This window comes from Crinia signifera, chromosome 3 (assembly GCF_055691185.1).
Source record: "Crinia signifera chromosome 3, ASM5569118v1, whole genome shotgun sequence".
NCBI lineage: Eukaryota > Metazoa > Chordata > Amphibia > Anura > Myobatrachidae > Crinia > Crinia signifera.
Window position 1 is genome coordinate 168643275 of NC_139219.1, and position 21818 is coordinate 168665092.

A 21818-nucleotide genomic window follows, 5' to 3' on the forward strand; every position below is an offset into this window, starting at 1 on the left:
CATCTTGCCTAGAAGTCGCATGCAGAAATGAACCAACACAGTTCTGCAGGCTAAGAACTCCTGGACCAATGCCTGAAGAGACCTGCGATTGTCGACTGGGAGGAAGAAGCTACTTGTCCAACAAGGTTCCCAGGTGGATTATCTGTTGGGTGGGAACCAGACTGGACTTTTCCCAGTTGATCAACCACCCCTGTGCCTGAAGCACAGACAACATCAACTGGATGTGACTTTGAAGCTACGTTGGCGAATCTGTCAGGAGTAGGTCATCCAGATAGGCCAGGGTTCTGACACCCTGTAGTCTCAGATGAGCAATCATAACTGCTATGACCTTTGTAAAAACATGTGAAGTGGTCAACAAGCCAAATGGTAATGCCAGGAATTGAAAATGTTGCTTTTGAATCACAAATATGAAACCCCCCCCCTGATGGTCCTCCTGAATCGGAATGTGCAGGTATGCATCCGCGCATCCATTGACATGAGGAAGTCGTTCCTCCGGAACGCCTGAAGAATGGAGTCAGCAGATTCAGGATGGGGCGATAAGAACTATCCGGCTTGGGAACAAGGAACAAGTTCAAATAAAACCTCCCTCCACTTTGTAGAGGCGGGACCGGTTCTATGACTCCTGCAGTAAGGAAAAAAAGAGAACCGCTTGAGAAGGGCCAAAGCCTTGTCGGTGTCTGCAGGATGCTCTGTTGAGAAAAACCGAGTGGGGAAACGCCACTTGAAAGACAGGGAGTACCTCTTTGAAATAAGTTCCCAAATACACCTGTCGGACCATCAGGCTGCAGGCTTCTCAGACTGTTTGGGGGCTTGGCGATGGCCAGACCAGATTGTCAAGGAAGTGAATTGCGCACTTTGTGAAATATGTTGAACACAAATGTTCCTATTGCAAATGAACTTGAGCCTGTTGTAAGAAACCCAAAATACATTAGACTAATTGTTGTGAACACATCATGATAAAGTGGAGAGAGGTAAAAGTGTTCCTATGCAAATAAACTGAAGCCTGTTTCTGAGACACAAAATATTTTAAACACAAATGTTCCTATTGTTGAAACCACAGTGTGATAAAGTGGGGAGAGATACAGTATCCTGATACAATCAACTTGAGTCTGTTGTCTATGACCCAAAATATATTGCACAAATAGTTTTTAGTGTTGGTAACACATCATGATAAAGTGGAGAGAGATGAAGAGATTTTGCACATATAACATTTATTGTACACACTTAAATAGCTTGTGCATACACATACGAACGTGTGCGCTGGTGGGCGGGGGGGATGGTTGTGGGGGTGCATTGTAGCTCTGCGGTGACCTCAAGATCAGGGTTCCAGGTGTGAATGGTACAGGGGGGTGGAGTTCCTTGTTAGCTGCAGTCTCGTTGGTGGTGACTGTGGGGAGCCTGATGACATTGGCAAAGTCACGGACTGAAAAGAAAAAGACAAGGATACAGGTTGGTGGTGTGGGGGCTGGCGCCCCGTCCTCTCTGCAGCGCACCTCTGACCTGTGTGTGTAGCGATGTCCCTCCGGTCCTTGCTGCAATGTTGCTGCTGCTGTAGATTCGGTCCTCTTCCAGCCGGAACTTGGTCGTGTGGCGTCCGAATCCAGGCCCGGCTCCACAGTGCTGGTGGTGCGCAACTTACGGGTGTGCAGGATTGCAAGACCTTGCCGCCCAGTGTCACACCCTCCTCTGATTCCTGACTCCCAGCCAGGAGGATCTTGTTTGAATTGATTGGCGTGTGCTGTGTGATGAACATCCAACGCGTTTTGGCACTACGTGCTTTTGTCAAGGATAAGTGTGCTGTGCTCCAAGTGCTGTCTTATATTCTCCTCTTGCACTTGTTTCATTGGGTATCGGTATGGGGGGGGGGGCGTGGTCTGAGTTACATTGTCCTTGATGTCTCGGTCATGCTTCGTGGATTTGGATTGACTGTACTGTGTTGTGAAGCTCAGGTTGCGGTTATTTGATTTAGTGTGTTTGGTAAATTCTTGTAATGTGGTCTCTGATACCTCCCAGATAATCAACACGTCATCTATGTATCTTCGCCAGAGGACGAGGTTTGCTCCAAAGTCATGCCCCCTCCATATGTTTTCCTCTTTCCACTTGCTCATGAAGAGGTTGGCAAACGGCCTTTAGTCTTTTGTGGCTGGAAGCATGAGGAGGACTGGCCCAATGCCTTCCCCTGGGGATGAAAGAAGCAAAACCCCCGGTTTTGGTGCCACAGAGGGCAGGAAAGCCATCTTTGATGCAGCAATGGTCGCCACAATCTTGTCTAGTTCTGTACCAAAAAGAACTTCCCCAGAGAACGAGAGAGCCTCCAACGCTATCTTGGACTCACTATCCACATGCCAAAACGGATCCATAAGGCACGCTTGACCGAAACAGAGGCAGCCGAGATGCTAACATGAAGGTACCCAAGATGAACGTAGCCTCATTAAGATACTGTAAGTGTTTGCTTCCGAATTTTATCTACCAAAACCATCAGGTCTGATTTTTGGAAACCCTCCCTGAGACCTTCCGCCAAAGCATCCAGCTGTCCATTGATGGCTAAGGATACTGAAGCTCCTACAGTAGCAGGACAAATGGCAGCCCTTGTATTAGAGTAAATTCCTTTTAGGATTTGCTCAAGATTATTGTCCGTAGGCTCTTTAAGGGAAGTCACATCAGGAATAGGAAGAGTGGAAGAACGGACTAAGCGTGCAATATGTGCATCCACAGGAGACGGAGATTCCCACATCTTCATATACCCTTCAGCCATGGGATAGAACTCTGTAAACCACCTGGAAAGAAGGAAATTTTTATTAGGGCGTTTCCATGCCTCTTTAAAAATTCTTCTAATTGAGGAGATGAGGGTAAGACCGTGAAATCTTCTTTCGTTTAAATATCGGCATTCCTGAAGGCAGAATGGGGTCTGAGTCTGCTATCTGTAGAACCTCTCTAACGGCTTTCACCAAGTCTTCCACCCTAGTGAGCGCCTTATGCTCCTCATGAGGTTTGACCTGCTCAGTGGCTTCCTCATTTTCCTCCTCCTTTTCAGAGGATTTTTTCTGCCCCGGGTAAAAGGAACCCTTACAGTCCGTATCATCTGACGTAGCTAAGTCCCTGAGAGGTCTAGCCCGAGACTTTCTCTTCTATACAACTGCTGTAGATTTGAAGAGACCTGCACCAAACGCTGCACCACTTGTGCCAACCTCTGCACCCAAGCTGGCTAACGACCAGACTGGGGTACAAGCATATCCACAACAGGGCCCGACTGCAACAGTCTAGGAGCCCCCAGTTGTGCAGTCAAATCTCGCATGTTACAGCCCACTCAGGCTCAACTGTCACAGCGCAACTGGGCAGGGACTCAGTAGGCGCAACAGCACCGCGATCACAGATGCCACTATGGTCTCTGTTAGTGCAAGTGAAATTTTCATTGCAAAGAGTACAGGTGTAAGAACGCAGTGCAAAAGAACCCTTACCCTTCAGTGAAGAGACAAAAAACACACACAGCCTTAATTAGGACAGTGGGTAATGACAGGCACTACACAAATTGGAAGAGACCCAAACATGAAATAAGTGGCTCTGTTATCTGCTTCAGTGAGCCTACCACAGTAGTAATAAACTGTAAGGTTTATTTTGTCTATGACCCAAAATATATTGCACAAATAGTAGCTATGGGCTGCTCAAAAAATGAACCCCCTTCCGAAGCCTAACCAGGGCTATTAACCATAAAAAGTCTTCAAAAGTCAGCCCTGGTGGCCTAGAGGGGAGACCGAAAGATCGGGGCCCGCCAGCAGTGCCTCCTCCGCCGGCGTTGCTCGCCACAAGAGGTATGTCGGAGTCCGACACCGAGACTCCGCTTACCTGACTCAGGCTTCAGACGTTGCCGCGGCTCTCCCGATGCCTAGTGGAGATTCTGGGGCATCTGGCCATGGAGGTCAGAGACCCAGCACAGTGTGCTTCCTTCTGCTACAGCGCACTGTACACAGCGCCTGCAGCAGGAACTGAAAGTAAAATAAAAAATAAAGTATAAATCAGGGCTAAAAAGCCCAGCTCCTAAAAAGGTGCCTGTTCCTGAGGCACCAAGTAAAAACTGATTAGCCTGGGGGCAGGGCAGGGTATTAAGGAGGCCATCCCAGCTGCACTCTAAGAAGTTTAACTCCTTGGTGCCCGGTCGGAGGACCTACAATATCCCATGGTACCAGTGGTCCACAATAGGCTGAAGGAAAAATCTGTGCTACTATATGCAGTTATTGCTGCACAAGGTGGTCATACCAGATACTGAAAGCAAAGCTTCACATATGTTTGCCACTCACATGTATGTGATATTGGATCATTTTCCTCATATTTAAATGAGCACATCTATTTTTGGTTCTCTTTATCTACTTTTAGGACTTGAGATCCTCTGCTACTGCTCATGGGTCCCAATGAAAACACTCCGGAGCTATCAATGCTACAGATTCATGGTATTTTTCAATAATGATGTCCACCTAATAACTTACACACATTAATGCACAGTCACATGTAGAGTATTTTTCTAGCACTACATTGTCCTATCACCACTATGCCATCTTGCTAATGATGTGCAGTTATATCAATACTTTTGCCGTGCTATTAAATAGAAGCTGTTGGAGTAAAAGACAAAACTACAGGGAGTCCAGATACTCTGGAGAACTGCACGTTGTTGCCTTTTGCTAGCTCTTATTCATTTGTTCAGAATGAAAAAGGTTTGAATATTAGATCCAGCTGGAAGTGTATTCAAGTACATGTGACCATGCTAAGTATGAAAAGGAATATAATACAGGAAACTCAGATAGTAAAGTGTTTTTCATTAACCCTTTGAGTGCTAAAGTTGCTGTGAGAGATCCTTAAAATATCAATTAAAATTGCCTGCGCCGCTCACAGCAACTGTTTTTTTTGTTGTTGTTGTAATATTTAAATGTTAATTAATTGACTTGGATGTATTTGTATTTATTTATACTGAAAAACAGTTGCTGTGAGCGATGCTGGCATGATCAGCGGATATTTTGCTCACAGCAACGTTGGCACTCAACGGGTTAAGGGAACAAACATTTCATTCTATGATGGTGGGGTTAAATTATTTACTTAACAAATCTGCATTATCTGTTCTACTGCATGTAAAGTTGAACAAGGAAAGCATGCAAATTTATCTCTAATTTCAAACAAATGACAGGCAATTAGATGACAGATTAAGACAAGGAAGGAAGGATGGATGGTTGAACAACTTCCACCTGACTAATAGTAAAAAAAAATGAATTAATAAAATACATTCTGTAATGAGTACTTGGAAGGCACTTAACGGTTTACTTAATCAGTGTTTCTTTGTTGCGTGACACATTTAGTGCACAAAATCTAGAGGGGCACTAATACGAAAATACCACATGCCATTATAGCCAAAGAGAAATGTATTTGTATTGATGCAACTCATGCAACTCTGAAACGAGTCATTTGTCCTTATAGTACTAGATCACAAAATACTGAGCATCTGAATCTTAAGGGACATACACACGTGGTGATTTCAGCCCCTTTTCTAAGTGATCTAACCAGATCGCTTACAAAAGAGGCACGGATCGCTCCATGTGTATGCCCTGCAAAGATGGCGAAGCGCGGTTCCATGCGTTGCCAATCAGCTACCTGTAATTTTTCAAACCAAGCCTGTAACTTCACAGTTAGGAGCGGATTGGCCGGAGATAAAGTACCAGCCACTTTATCACTTCACCAAGTTTAATAAATCTGCCCCTGATTTCTGTGCATCCCCTTGCCATCTGCAACATGCCTGAGCACTGTAGTAGTAGTACGTTTATTTATAAGGCGCCGCAAAGTGTCCGCAGCGCCGTACATAGCAAACCAAAAAAAAAACAATTACAAGGTAACGTACAGGGTGTGTTGAAAGAAACAGTATAAATAGGGGTATAGCTGGTAGAACTAAAATCAGCATCAGTTCAGAAGTAGGTGTCAAAATTGTCAAGGAGACTGAAGATGAAGTAGAGGAAGGGAAGAACAGGACAGGAGCACAGGTGAGGTAATGAGGTAGGGTGAGTACGTGAGGAAGGAGGGCCCTGCTCATAAGAGTTAACATACTAAAAATAGGTGGGTGGACAAACGAAATACAATAGGATAAGTAGGAACGGAGGGGAACGGAGGCAGGATAGGAGGATCAAAAGAGGTTAGGAGGAGGGATAGGCTAGTCGAAAAAAGTGGGTTTTGAGGGAGCGCTTGAAGGAGGTAAGGGAATCAGATAGCCTGATGGGTGGCGGGAGGTTGTTCCAGTGCAGAGGGGCAGCGCGAGAGAAATCTTGGACACGGGAGTGGGAGGAGGTGATTAGGTGAGAGGTCAGTCGGCGGTCAGCGATGGAGCGAAGAGGACGGGAGGGAGTGTGGATAGAGATCAGTGAAGAGAGGTAGGGAGCTGTGGAGGAGGAGAGAGCCTTGTAGGTGGTGGTGAGGAGTTTAAAGAGAACTCGGAAAGGAATGGGGAGCCAGTGAAGAGATAAACAGAGGGGGGAGGTGGAGGTAGAGCGGCGGGAGAGGAAGATGAGCCTAGCAGCAGCGTTAAGAATGGATTGGAGAGGTGCAAGGCGGGTGAGAGGTGGCCCAGAGAGAAGGATGTTGCAGTAGTCAAGGCGGGAGATGACAAGAGAGTGAATGAGAATTTTGGTCGCGTCAGTGGAGAGGAATGGTCTGATGCGTGAGATGTTGCGTAGGTGAAAGCGGCAAGACTGTGAGAGAGCACGAATGTGGGGGGTGAAAGAGAGGGAGGAGTCAATGATGACACCGAGGCAGCGCGTTTGGTCGGTGGACGTGATCTCGGTTTCACCAATGCTGATGGAGATAGTGGGAGAAGAGGGGATGTTCGGGGGATGGAAGATTAGAAGTTCAGTTTTAGCCATGTTTAGTTTCAGAAAGCGTTGGGTCATCCAGGCTGAGATGGCCGTGAGGCATTCGGAGACCTTGGACAGGAGTGATGGGGATAAGTCGGGGGAGGAGAGATAGATTAGGGTATCATCAGCATAAAGGTGGTAATGAAAACCATAGGAGCTGATGAGCTGATGAGGGTGCCACTGTATCATCAGACATAAACAAACTGGTTGCATGGACATGGTTATACTGGATTTTTACTTGTGATCTTTCTGTTCTACAAGTTGTCATCATGCATGCTCACATGATCGATACATGCATCCAGACAATCGCCAGGAGACCAGCACTTATATAGTTATGAGGATGCCAGTGCCAGAATTTCGCCTGTTGGCATCCAGGTCGTAAGTTTACTGATAGCGGAGGAGTTTGGCTAGTGTGGTGGTGGGGGGGGGTTAGGTTAAGGCACTAGGAGGGAACTTAGTATTAGACTGTGCTGGGGGGGGGGGGGGGGGGGGTTGAAGGACTTCTAAATGGGGGTTAGGCTGCAGCCTGGGGGGGGGTTAGGTTTAGGCAATGGGGTACAGGCACTAGTGTGAAGAGTTAGGGAATGGCTGCAGGGGAGGAGGGTTAGGGAGTTTTGTAACTGTGGCAGTTGACAATCCTGAGTACCCATTTACTAGTTTTCAATCGGTGAGTTCCGTATCCCGGTTCTAGTTTTGGGGATTCCTGATCACAGGCTGAGGAGTTGGTTCCAACTCAATGTGTCTGTGGTCAAGTCCAGGGGGTTTATTTTGCCACAAAAAAAATCCAAGTTTTTGCATTTTCAGATACAAGTTTAGTATCCTGGCACAGATCCTGGTCAAAGTATTCCATTCAAGAGTTCTCTGGCTATCTGTATTCATACCATGAACAAGAGTCTCTCATAAAGAGCCCTTGCTTCACCTATGCTGCAATCAGGCCTAAAGGTCCTGAAACCAAAACCTTACAACCACAAAATATGTATTCTATGTGGTGGTTCTATAGTAAACTATTATCAAATAATTCATCAGCTTTGACATAATATTACTTTCATTAGGTATGCATACACAGAACTACTCACAATGCAAACCTATCAATGAGTGATAACGGTATACAAATATACTGGAACAAGATGAGGAATTGTGGGCGCTTGACTTTGTATGTTCAGAAATGTAGAGTTGTCTCAAAATGGATGGATAAAGAGAAAACACAAGATATGTGTATTAATAACACAAAATCTATAGGGCAAATGATTAGGGGGATAAACCAGGTCCCAAGAACAAACAGCGTACCAGAACTCACAATGTGATGCGGTGCTGGACGTGTATAACGGTATCTTTAGGGGATAACCACAGGTGCAGATAGGAAGGTGTGTACCAAATATGAGTGGATGAATTCCCCAAGGTGCGTACCGTACTCACTAAGGACTATGGGTTTACAAGCATATAAAGGTATCTTTAAGGCTGTAATTTCTCAGGCAAACACACGAGTACAGGTCAGAATAGCCCCCAGATGCTGCGTACCATACTCACTGCTATTGCAAGTGGATAACACTCATAAAGGTATCTTTGAATAGAGTCCGTCTCTTTTCACTCCACTCTCAGTAGATGGCAAGTATGCATTCGTGAAGTGGAACGCATATCAGGTGTTGTGCATCTGAAGTATTCTGCTTACAGAGGCTCTAGTTCCGGCTTCCGCCAGATGGAACGCAAACCTGGAAATATGTATGTACATAGTGGAATGCATAACAGGAGATATGCATCTAATGACAGTCTTTATAAAAAAAAAAAGACTGCAATAGTGTCTAAATTGCCAAACGCTACTGATAGATATCGCTGTGTTTGATGTTAATGCCACAATGAAGCACTTATGTGGGTTTTAATACATAAGCTTTAATTGGTATAGCTGTGCACCCTATATTACTCTCCTCTATTTATATATAACCCGGAAGCCGAATTTAATGGTTCCTCCATTTACATAGAGTGTAATATGTTGTACATACCATCAAACAATATGCATCAACCATGTATTAATGCAATCATGAATACATCTAAACATATATTTAAGAAAAATACAATTTTATAGCATAACAATACACGGTACTTGTGTATTTTGGCGGCGCCCATCGCATCGCATACCATAACGCATGCGATGGTATGCGATGCAACGTGATTTCGGTGGTTAGTGTACGATGGCATACAATTTTGAAATTGTATGCCATTGTACATGGCATACAATGCCATACGATGCGATTAAACATTGTATAAGCACACTAATGGGTGCTTATACAATGTTAAGCACCCTAATGGGTGCTTACAATGTTAAATGCACCCCCACGCCACCCCCCCACTATAAACGTGAACCCTAAGCGTGGCGAGCGCAGCGAGCCCACGAGGGGCGGCGGTACGCGTCCTACGACCTTTTCATACCCCCACTATCCATGTCGGCGTGGAGTTGAGAATAGATTAGTGTGGCGAGCGCAGCGAGCAACCGAGCCCGAAGCGTGGCGAGCGCAGCGAGCCCCGCGAGGGGACGCGGATACCTGTGAAGCCCGCGAAGGGACGCGTTTACCTGTGTAGGTATCCGCGTGCGCTCGCCACGCTTCGGGCTCGCTGCGCTCGCCACACTAATCTATTCTCAACTCCACGCCGACGTGGATAGTGGGGGTATGAAAAGGTCGTAGGACGCGTACCGCTGCGCTCGCCACGCTTCGGGTTCACGTTTATAGTGGGGGGGTGGCGTGGGGGTGCATTTAACATTGTAAGCACCCATTAGGGTGCTCAAAAGCACCCTTTAGGGTGCTTATACAATTTTTAATCGTATAGGGGGTCAAAATCGCGTCGCATCGCATGCCATCGTGTACATGGCATGCAATGCGATACGTTCATCGTACGATGTACATTGGGGGCGCCGCTATAATACACAAGTACCCAATACACAATACAAAATCCAGAATAAAAAATAAAAATTCAAGATAAAAAATCGAAAATATACAGGCATGATCATAGGAACCATTTTAATTCGAATTCGTGGTTGAGGCCATGTGGAGTTAGAGTGGATAAGTTGAAGATCCATCTCATCTCCGTTTGAGCCAAACGAACATCCCTATTGTTGTGTCGCCAGTTATTTTTGACTGCTTCTAACCCCCAGAAACCTGTAATGGCTCTGGTGGAGCTATTATGCTCTTCTAGAAAGTGTAAGGAGAACGGGTGATCTTTGAAGCCCTTCTTGATGTTACGAATATGCTCTGCAAGACGTACCTTTTGGTTTCTTTTTGTCTTGCTGACATATAATTTTTCACATGAGCAGCGGATGGCGTAAACCACGGAATTCGAATTACAGGTAATAAACTGTTTAGGTTTAATACACCAATTGTTCAATTTAAATTCAGTGAATTTTCTAATGGTTGAAGGGTAGGCTTTGCACATGGCGCAGTCGCCACATCGGTGAAAGCCATTATTTCGAGTGGACATGGTACCCTTTTCCAAAAATGCGCTATTAACCAGTTTATCCTTTAAACTAGCTGCACGCCTATATATAAATTTTGGTTTTTGAGGTAAAATATTATTAAGAACTGGAACCTCCAGCAGCAATTTCCAATTGTTTTTAAAAATACGATCTATGGATCTATGATAAGCACTATATTGGGTACTGAAAGCTATAGTATAGGTAGTTGTGCCCACAGTGCTAGTCGATTTTTCTTTCAGGAGGTCCTCCCTTATCATGGACCTGGTTTCTTCAAGCGCCCCATCAAGAAGCTCAGTGTTATATCCCTTATTAATGAACTTATCTTTCATATTGGAGGCACTGGTCTCAAAATTGATGGCATTGGAGCAATTACGTTTTAATCGTACGAACTGCCCCTTGGGGATATTCGATATCCGGCTTCCGGGTTATATATAAATAGAGGAGAGTAATATAGGGTGCACAGCTATACCAATTAAAGCTTATGTATTAAAACCCACATAAGTGCTTCATTGTGGCATTAACATCAAACACAGCGCTATCTATCAGTAGCGTTTGGCAATTTAGACACTATTGCAGTCTTTTTTTTATATAACGCCGCCTGTCATTAGATGCAGATCTCCTGTTATGCGTTCCACTATGTACATACATATTTCCGGTTTGCGTTTCATCCGGCGGAAGCCGGAACTAGAGCGTCTGTAAGCAGAATACTTCAGATGCACAACACCTGATATGCGTTCCACTTCACGAATGCATACTTCCGGTTATGCGTTCCACCCAGCGGAAGCCGGAACTAGAGCGTCTGTAAGTATATTACTTCAGACCGCTGCGGCCGCCCGTATACATCACTTTTTTATCTGTAAAAGTTTTTATTGGGTAATCCGCCAGTAGAGCTATATAATAAGCTCAGAGATGTGCTTTTTAACAATCTGTGCAGCCCACACTCTCCTTAATTACGGCGAACCGGAAGTGGTTCCTCCATCCTGAATATAAGCTCTGGAAGTTATGACACTCACTATCCTTGAAAAAGGCGGCTGGACTGCCGAAACATGTCGGGAATTAAGTGAGTTATTGTTTTTGTTTTTATTATTATCTTGTTACTGTGGCTATATGGCCTATTGGCCACACTACAAGCTGTTTTATTAAATCCTTTTTACTGAGACCAATCCTCCCTTGTGTTTTTGGCGATCATCACATTGCCATCTACTAAGAGTGGAGTGAAAAGAGACGGACTCTATTCAAAGATACCTTTATGAGTGTTATCCACCTGCAATAGCAGTGAGTATTGTACGCAGCATCTGGGGGCTATTCTGACCTGTACTCGTGTGTTTGCCTGAGAAATTACAGCCTTAAAGATACCTTTATATGCTTGCAAACCCATAGTCCTTAGTGAGTACGGTACGCACCTTGGGGAATTCATCCACTCATATTTGGTACACACCTTCCTATCTGCACCTGTGGTTATCCCCTAAAGATACCGTTATACACGTCCAGCACCGCATCACATTGTGAGTTCTGGTACGCTGTTTGTTCTTGGGACCTGGTTTATCCCCCTAATCATTTGCCCTATAGATTTTGTGTTATTAATACACATATCTTGTGTTTTCTCTTTATCCATCCATTTTAAGACAACTCTACATTTCTGAACATACAAAGTCAAGCGCCCACAATTCCTCATCTTGTTCCAAAATACCCACAGTGGGGATTACAAAGTGGTCCTCCTTCAGGAATTGAAGCTGCATGGACTATTAGCGCCTTGGGACTTTTCCGTTTTTTTGTTTTATGGTATACAATTATAGAACTATGACTATTCTTGGGTGTTCAGTGACTCCCTGCCAACTATAACTTTGTGCCCTCCCTCCAACACTTTATAAAAAGACAGTGCGTGCTGAAGAATTATCCCTTATTCCTGTTATGACACAGTGTTATATACAAGGTGTGTCTATTAAATTCCAGGACTGGGACTAATACAACGGAATTAATAATAAAAAACGAACATACGTTTAATAGTCCTCAAAATAATCACCTCCGGCAAGCACACACTTTTGTGCACAGCGGTACAAATTCTGGAAACATGCTTCGAAGTTGAGCAGTTATGTTTTTCTTTATGTCCTCTACGTCCTGAAATCGATGCCCTTTCAGAGCAGTCTTACGTTTTGGGAACAAGTAAAAGTCAGGAGGTGACAAATCAGGAGAATACGGAGGATGATTAACCTCTACGATGTCATGTTTTGCCAAAAAGCGCTTCACACTGAGAGCACAGCGGGGCCTCGCGTTGTTGTGCAGTAGGAGCCAGCTGCCTTTATCCATATTCGGTCGCACACGGCGTACTCGTTTAACTAACCGATGCAAAACAGCTTCGTAGTACTCTTTGTTGACAGTTTGATTAGGTGGCACAAACTTGTGATTGATCAGTCCATGTGCATCAAACCGGAAATGCTGACGCAATCACGCATTTGCAATGCGCATTTGTTCCACCTTCGCGCCTCATTGGTTACGCTATCACATCCGCATGATGACGCGTTCCTACACATTTTCATTCATTAACTACACGTACAGTTTTGGAATTTAATAGACACACCTTGTACATAATGCCTACAGTGTAGTGCTCCTTACACATAATACCCACAGCAGTAGTGCTGCTTACATACATTCTGCCCTTACACATAATGCCCATATTATTAGTGCCATTATACACATGGGGCAAAATGTACTGAGCTGCCGTTAAAACTTGGCTGGTTAAGAATGTAATTGGGTCTGTTTTGTGTGGAAAAAAACTGCTAATTTTCTTTACTGCCATGTTCTCAGGATTCATATTTTCCAATAATGAAGTGATTCGTGGTTGGCTAGAGTTTGCCGGCACGCAAGGATCAGTGAGGAGCTGAAAACCATTCCTGATATTTTTCTTTATAACAAGCATTTTATTCCCAAGGAACCTTTTGCATTAATTTTGTGGTGTGCTTTCTATATACCGGTAATCACTCTGGTAAGAGAAGTCACTATTTATTGCATTAGGTGTTACCTTTTACCTTCATTTTACCATAGAAATTTCACCTATTTGAAATATAGGATCTGGTTTGTGGCTTCCACTACAAAATCTGGGGAGAGCACCAGTGAGAACGGACATCGCTGTTTACATGAGAAGACATTATTCCAGATTCATGTTCATGCAAATTAGTGCACAGTTACCGCCACTTACCTAACTGCATCTGTGTCGAATTGCAAATTAGGTTTATCGATCAGCCCTAAAGAGTACAGCTGATACGCCAAAGCACATTTCCCCACCATGAACTGTGCAGTATTGGTGCGGTCTAAACAATCAACACAGTTTGTTCGAAGAACACCAGTCTGAAAATAAAGCCAGAAAAGAATTTTGGTTATGCACTTGTATAATTACATTCAAACGAACAGTCAGAAACTTAGAAAATAAATCTGTCATAACTTATTTCAACGAACATACAAAAAACATATTTTTAGATAACAAAATGTTACCAAGACTGTTCTCCAGTACTAGAAGAAAAAAAAATTCTTGAAGAAACTACCCGTATATACTCGAGTATAATTTTACAAGAAAAAACTGGGAAAACTCATTGACTCAAGTGGGACCCTTACTCGAGTATAAGCCGAGGGGGGCTTTTTCAGCATAAAAAATGTTCTGAAAAAGTAGGCTTATACTCGAGTATATATGGTAGCTTTATTTCCACTTGGAATGTTTAGAATGCTATATGAAAATGCTTGACAATGGGACTAATTCAGCTAGCTCTGCAGATCTGTAAAAAGTGAATATAGCGATTTTTGCAGATCTGCACATGCACTCACAGGCCAGCATCTGCACAAAGCTTTAAATTATTGTCGTATTTTTGGCAAGTTAACGACAGGGGGTGGTGACCATGTATTTTTGGCGCGGTCTGGACACTGCAGGTTTGTCCGGATCATTCGATGGGAAGGGGGGCGGCGGTGGCTCGATGACATCACACGCAGAGGCTGTGACACAAAAGATGGCCGGCCTGCACCTGGCTTTGCAACTAGGCTGTGTGATCATGGGGAGGGACCAGCATGGAGGGGAGCCTTTCCATGTGCTGGGGAGCCTTTCCATGTCCCTCCCCCACCCCGCCCCCCGAAGCCCACAACTGGCAGTTGGAATTTTGCCAAAATGTTTCAAAATAACAACTCGTGCTGAATTAGGGCCAATGATCGAAGTTTATCCTTTATTTGAATTGATACTTTTTCATTTAAAAGGATGTTTGACTTTTTTGAATGTTAATGCACTGTAGTTTAACTTCAAGATGGATAGTTTTCGTATTCACATTAGAAGGAAACCAATGATTTTTCTCACTCATAGCTCGTTTTATCAGAAGCTGCAGAATGGCTCAGGATGCAGTGAAGGTCCCTAGAAAGTACCAACATTTAATGAACAGTATATTTAAGTGTACATAGGCTATGTAAAGTAACATAGAAACATAGAAAACATATAGTAAGTGTAAACACAAACTCCCCAGCTTTACCTGCAAACGACCAGATGGTCCAACCACCCCTCCCAGCTCATGCCACCTAAAAGACATAAAAAACAGTCACCACTGTAATTCAATTGCATTATTTATATCAGAATACGGTTTGCAATAACGTGAATGCATGTAGCCCAGCAGAATACTATGGGATTGCTAAATTTAATAGGATATGGAGAAAAGCCAGTAATATACTCAAGACTTCTTCACAGTAGTTAGTAATATAGTAGTTATATGATTTTACTGATGGAAGTCACAGACACCACAAACATGTAGGCAGAAATCCTATTATAGCAATGCTGAATGTTTATTGTAGCATGCAAGGATGATCCTCCTCACTGGTTTGCAAAAGCAGCAAGTTACATAATGCTGTTCAGGAGTCCCATGTAAATCGGGAAATTGTACTTATTCAAATGTTATGGGTTGGGTACAAATAACTGTCGCTCTGACGGGCATTCTATCTGCCTGTGCATGCCATGCATTAGAGATAAATATGTTTTGCATGATATTTTCTATTGTTGGCTTCTATCTGACTAATAATGAAAGCTTCAAAAATCATGGCTACCTCAAATCGTTACTGGACTTAAATTTTTTTTTATAATCTTGCTATGTACTAAAATTGGGGTTCCAAAGTAAATGGATCAAAGTGTACCCAAATATGGTAGATCCAGCCACCACCCCCTGTTGGGCAAGACACAAATAATGTGAGAAGTAGAAGCAACACCAGTACAACTTAATCAGGAATTCCCCATCATTACTACGCAAAGTACAGAATGCAACATAATGTGGAACCTTTAACAGCTGAAAAAGGAATAGAGCAACACTAAAAATACTATATTAATGAATTATTTGCTGCATCCTCCAGTACAATAAAGATGGGGGACATATCCTTAAAGCTACCACACCACAGGTATTCACAGCCTGTTAATTTATAATTAAGATAACCTGGCTGATAACCTGTGAAATAGTTAATTCCTTTATTTATGTCATCTACTTAAAAAAAACTTTATGAATACATACTTTTCATCAGGCCTTAAAATACTGCAATAGGAGTCTGGTCGGTTAACAAAGAATCCTGTTTTCTTCACAACATTTTCAGCAATTACATTGAGTCGATCCAGTACATTGCACAGTTTGCTGGAGAAAGCAGAGGAAATTGTTTTCATAATATACTGCAGATGATATTTCTGATTCCAAAAATTCTATGGATACTGTATTACAAGATACAAAAATAGTCTGGAATCATAGAAATGCAAGCAGCCAAGACTGAGTGCTTTATGTTGTTAAGGTTATTAGCCCTCTATATTCGGTTTTGCTAGAAGAAACATTCTTCCATTATTCTGCAATGTCTGTCAACAGCAGTCTTTGTGGGAGTGCATTTTACGGTTTCAGAACCCATATAGTAAGCAATATTAAGTATTACATTTCTTATTCCTGCCACAATGGCATGATCAGGTTTTCACAAATTCTGAATATGGGCTATTAATATATTTAACTGTATATTCAAGACGGGACATTATTATTATTATCTTATAAAGAGACAAAACCTACCTCTTATGACTATGGCTGGTGGATATGAATGCAGCAATTAAGTTGCAATGAATAATCTATTTTAAGGAAATAAGCTACAAATATATCTCGCAGTTCCTTAAAGACTTACCCAACATTACTCAACTCATCTAGCTGAGGACTTCAAACAACTGTCCAACTGTACAGTACATGTTAAAGTTACCATATAATTAGGAATCAATTACAACTAGAATTGCCTGCAATTACAGAAATGCCCACTACAGACTATCAGTTTGTAATCAGCCCTCATTATTTATAAAATGGTATACAAAACACATTTATCTATGTTACCAATTCTAATCCCATACTTTCCAACATTGAGGAAAATGGTGGCCGAAGTTTCATGCACACTTTCGAATGATGGCCTCATGACGTTCAAGGCTACACCACTGGAGCACACAATTTGAGGCCTGACTAAGCATCATGCCCCCGTTAGGTTCCTCAGCACTCCGGAGCGGCAGTGCCCCAGCTGATCCTGGCACAGAGCTGATGATGCAAGCATGTGCAGGTCATCAATTCCCTGATGCCCTGTTACAGAGAGCAGCAATGCCAGAATGCCCCCTCAACCTCCGATGGGTGGTAAAGTGATTGTATATCAGCATGGTTGGGAGGTATACATATTTCAATTTGAAGCATCGATCATTCTGTAAACATACATCCCATGTTCCAGTAGATCACAGGTTCTCAAAGTCGATCCTCAGGATCACACAGTGCATGTTTTGCAGGTCTCCTCTCAGGATCAAGGGAAATGATATACTACAACTGTGGATTTTTTAAAATGTGTCAGTTAGTAATGAGTGCACCTGTTGGGTGACCTGCAAAATGTCAACTGTGTGAGGTCCTGAGGACCAAGTTTGAAAACCATTGCAGTAGATACATCAGTCTTTCTTAATAACACAACTAACATAGGGTCTGCTTCTGATTTGGATTAAACTCCCCTTGAAAATGCGTGATTCGATCGGTACGCATGTGCATTCATTGGATAATTGCTTGATTAGTGGATTCTCACATTAGCGATCAATCTGAATCAGGCCCACTGTCATCTTTGGACACAGTCTACTGCGGGGGCTTTGGAGGATCTCTGGCACTCATTGTCCTGCTTAGCAGAGGAGTGGTGAATAGATGTTGTGCACATGGGCACAGCATCTATTCATCAAAGAGAGGGACTTGGGACATGGCCCAAAGCTCCTGGAGCGCTGTGATGGAGCCCAGTGATGGAAAATGGGGGAAGTGGCTTGCAATCTATCCATTTCCTGTGAAGCCATGCCTCTCAACCTGCAGACACAATTGTGGGAGATATGCTAACAGGACAGCACACCCAATATAGCAGCATGTATGCTCACAAATGCTAGGAGCCTTTAAGGTGCCCATACATGGTACAATTGCGCGCACACATCTCATCAAACAGCTCAAAATGTATGTGCTGCACATACTTTTTCTACTAGATTGCATCTCATTGCATTGCAAAACATATGCAATGCGATCTAGTACAAATTGCACACAATAATTGTACCGTGTATGAGCACCTTTATCATCTGCGAGCATACACGTGGTCATAACTCTTTATTTTAGGTTTTATTTATTTTTGTAAATCAACACACCATATTAAGAGATGGCAAGGAATCCCACATTTTGTATATGCCACATTTGGTATATCATTCACCTGTAAATATACAGCAGTAACAATAACAACAGTACCCTTTGGTACTGTATATAAAATATCAGCCATACTCCAGACAAGATCAACAGTGCATAAATTATAAGATATCCACTACAATCCTAACTTGTTCATCAGCATCATACCAAAGATACCTTTAGATTCCTTCTAATTTCAAAATTACTAACAAGAATAATGTGAGAAAGGATCAGCCTACAACTGTGTCCCCATCTGCTGGCATCAGTAGTTAGCTGTACATAGACGGAATCGTTATGTGCTAAACTAAACAATGGCTGAAGAGTTGATGCATCGCAAACAATATAATGGATTTCTCCATTTATTTTCGAATGACAAGCAGTATATGGCTACCTAATAGTCAACCGATATATTATTTATGAACTCTATAGCTTAAAAGTTATAAATTGCTATATCTGGCTTGCATTATATAAATGTGGCTTGCACCTGTATCTGAAGACATACAAATGTTATTTTACCTTTTGGTATACTTAGCCATATCCCATGGAATGTAAATAATACTGTGCTCAGGGGGAATAAACTGATTCAAATAAGTAACAGCAGCAAACAGCTCATCACTTAGAATCCTCTCGTGCTTCCGTTTTTCACGCTCCTATTTCAAAACACATGAAAAGAAGATAATCAGAGTGCTGCCTCTGTCTGCCTCAAACAACAACCAAAAACGGAAGAGATCTGAAAATGTAACCGTTTGAGTGCCAACATTGCCGTGAGAGATCCTCAAAATATCCGCTAAAAATGCCAGAATTGCTAACAGCGACTGTTCTTTTTTTTTTTTGGGTACAATATTTAACTAAAACTTAAATTAACTTGATTTGGCTGTATGTGTATTTACTTATACTAGAAGAACAGTCGCTGTGAGTGATTCTGCCATTTTTAGCGGATATTTTAAGGATCTCTCATAGCAACAATGGGACTCTAAGGATTAAACTGTGGTAGTTCATAGTCATAAACAATTAACAAACAGCACAGTAGCACTGCATACACCTACTCATACAAAAAAAGAGCTTTAATGTTACATCACGTGTATACCTACTTGTATGATAAACCAAGAAAAATGACTATTTCTTAAACGAGTCAGTAAAGAAGTGTTAACAAATAATTTTTTTTATATAACTAATAGAAAAAATAACACAATTGCTAATTTGGAAATATCTATATTTTAATATGCATTTTTCTACATTTCAAGCCTGTAATAAATATCACATGTAATGGTACTGCATGCCCTTACCAATAACAAGAATAATAATATGCATTGCTTTGTTTTCTATAATGAATTAAAATACTTTGATTAGAACGTTTCAGAAATCAGTACTGAAATCATTAGGGTTGTTCTAGGTTCCTCCTGGCAGCTTGGAAAACTAATGCTCAAATGTAAATGATCAGTGACATTTCAAAGAATCGTGGTCCCCTGAGAGGGTCCCTACATAGACAGTTGCTATGACAATGCTAGAAGTTGTATTTGGAGATTAAGCCCACATATTGAAGATACTTTATAATCATAAGTGACAAGGTAAGGCATCTCAATTTCAGTTATTAAATCTGTAAAATTACCTCTGCAATATCATATATTATATTTATTTATAAATGTTTTTATCTTGCATGTCAACAAATGGTCTATTTTATACCAGTATAAAATTATGAAATCTCTGGGATGTGAATGTTCTACCCAAGTCTAAATATGATGCACATGGAAATGGCCAATTACTACTACACATGGCTGTGCAATTTTCATTTTAGTATTATTTAGGTACTACCAGCATTAATTCAAATAGTCCAAGATACACAGCAATAGCATATGGATAGAGCTGAATTAATATTGGTACATGTAGGATTACGGCCCCATGCCTCCACATAAAAACATAAATGATGACCAGTCACCCATCTGGCCACACAAGAGCAGCCACTGCTAAAGCCACAGTCCCACCGAGACCAACACAGACTTTCAAAGATACGTGACCGCATCAAGCAAGGCACAACTTAGTAATGCTACCTTTGCCCTGTCCAATTGGCTGCATGATGCCTATTCCCCTATAGTGGCAGCATGTGGCCACTGTGTTTACATTGTGAACACCAATGCGCAGCATCTTTCTGTGCAATGCACATAGGAAGTGAGCTCCTGACCCTACTTCTGCTTCTCCACTGAACCATTCCTGGGCAACTTTTCCACTGCAAGACACACTGCAAATGAGTGGGATATGAAGATCAATGTTGGTATTGACTGCCAGGAATTGCGTTGGTAAGGACCTAGTGGCATATCTGGTACCAGGGTCTTTGCTTTTCCTGCAAATGCATAATCTTTTCAAAGACATTGCTGGAAAACATGGCACCACAGCCAAAAGTATGGAGCACATTGTGCCCTGCTTCTGTAAGTATCCTTTGTTGATAACTAGTATGAAAAATGCACCAACCTGTATAAGATGTACTAGCTGAGGTACGGCATTGCTCAGGTTTGGTTGTGCAATTATCATTACTTGAAAGTTATCCTTCTGTTGTTAAAAGCCTAACCCTTTACCATGCCCATGGTGTGACGGCATACACCTGTCTGTGGTGGGCTCCCGGATCTGACCACAAGATTTTTTTTTTCTGAAACCCAATGTTGTATACCCCCTTTATGTTATGCAACTCTGCAATATTTTGTAGTGTCGGGATTGCGGGTGTTCGTGCCTGTGAACCTAATCTGGACCCAATCAATGTCCTCTACTCCCTCTATGTTATGCAACTTTGCCATATGTTGCTTCCCTGAACCACTTTGTGTAGTGGCTGAACCCCTTTTTGGGCCTCCAGGACTCCCATGGGGTGCTAGGGGTATCTTACTCCCACAGTAAAAAAAAATCCAGATTGTAAGTCCAGGCTGATCAAACTTTGATGTAATGTCCTTAAAACAAGTAAAATGAGGCTCAGTAGTGTGTGGCCTCCATGTGCCTGTATGACCTCCCTACACTGCCTCGGCATGCTCCTGATGAGGTGGTGGGTGGTCTCCTGAGGGATCTCCTCCCAGACCTGGACTAAAATTGCAAGAAATGAAAGTCCAGACTTTGGAGTTTCTCACTGCTTTCTAACTGCTGACAATTCAAACCCCAGCAATTAAATTTACCACAGAATCTGTGAAAACATCAGTCGGATAGTAGTCTAATCATGTTCTTAATTTTGTGACCGTGATTGAAGCCATACCTTGTTTTTATGAATTTAAGCATTGATACGATTCAAATTTATATACCCTAGGTTATTTTTACACCTGTTATTAATCATCTGAAAGTTGCTTCCAATTGATTCTTGGTTACCCCTGAAGAAGTCCCTATGGGACAAAACGCGTAGGGTTATATCAGGCAATTACTGATTTAAGTTTGGATCGGATACCTTTCTCTATCTATTTCCACACATATATATATATATATATATATATGTGTGTGCGTGTGTGTGTGTATTTGTATGTATATCTCCTATAGCAGCGGTTCTCAAACTGACCCCAAAGTGGGTCCCGACCTTCTCAGCATGGGGTTGCGACTCTATGTTGCTTACCATCAGGCTAATGACTTTTCTAATCTCAGTCAGTGATTCAAGGAGTCTGAACAACATTCTGTTGAATTGTCTGTCTTTTTAGACTCCTCACATAATTGTGTGTCTCCACAATGCTAATGTATGTGCTGTCTGCTGACTACACATGTGATGTGATGAACTTCTGCAGTAACTTGCTAGGGTCCTGTAATTAT

The 21818-nt window shown here is 42.4% G+C and overlaps 1 protein-coding gene across 2 annotated transcripts in view; it reads right to left on the minus strand.

The window, feature by feature from the left end:
- Positions 1-21818, minus strand: part of FIG4 (FIG4 phosphoinositide 5-phosphatase) — a 330801-nt gene that overhangs the window by 204753 nt on the left and 104230 nt on the right. For both annotated transcript variants that reach the window (XM_083176914.1, XM_083176913.1), the window contains exons 12-15: positions 18567-18700; positions 15867-15983; positions 14847-14892; positions 13541-13689 (exon numbers count right to left, since the gene is read on the minus strand). In XM_083176914.1, coding sequence (XP_083033040.1) covers positions 13541-13689; positions 14847-14892; positions 15867-15983; positions 18567-18700 — 446 coding nt within the window. The remainder of the gene's footprint in view (positions 1-13540; positions 13690-14846; positions 14893-15866; positions 15984-18566; positions 18701-21818) is intronic.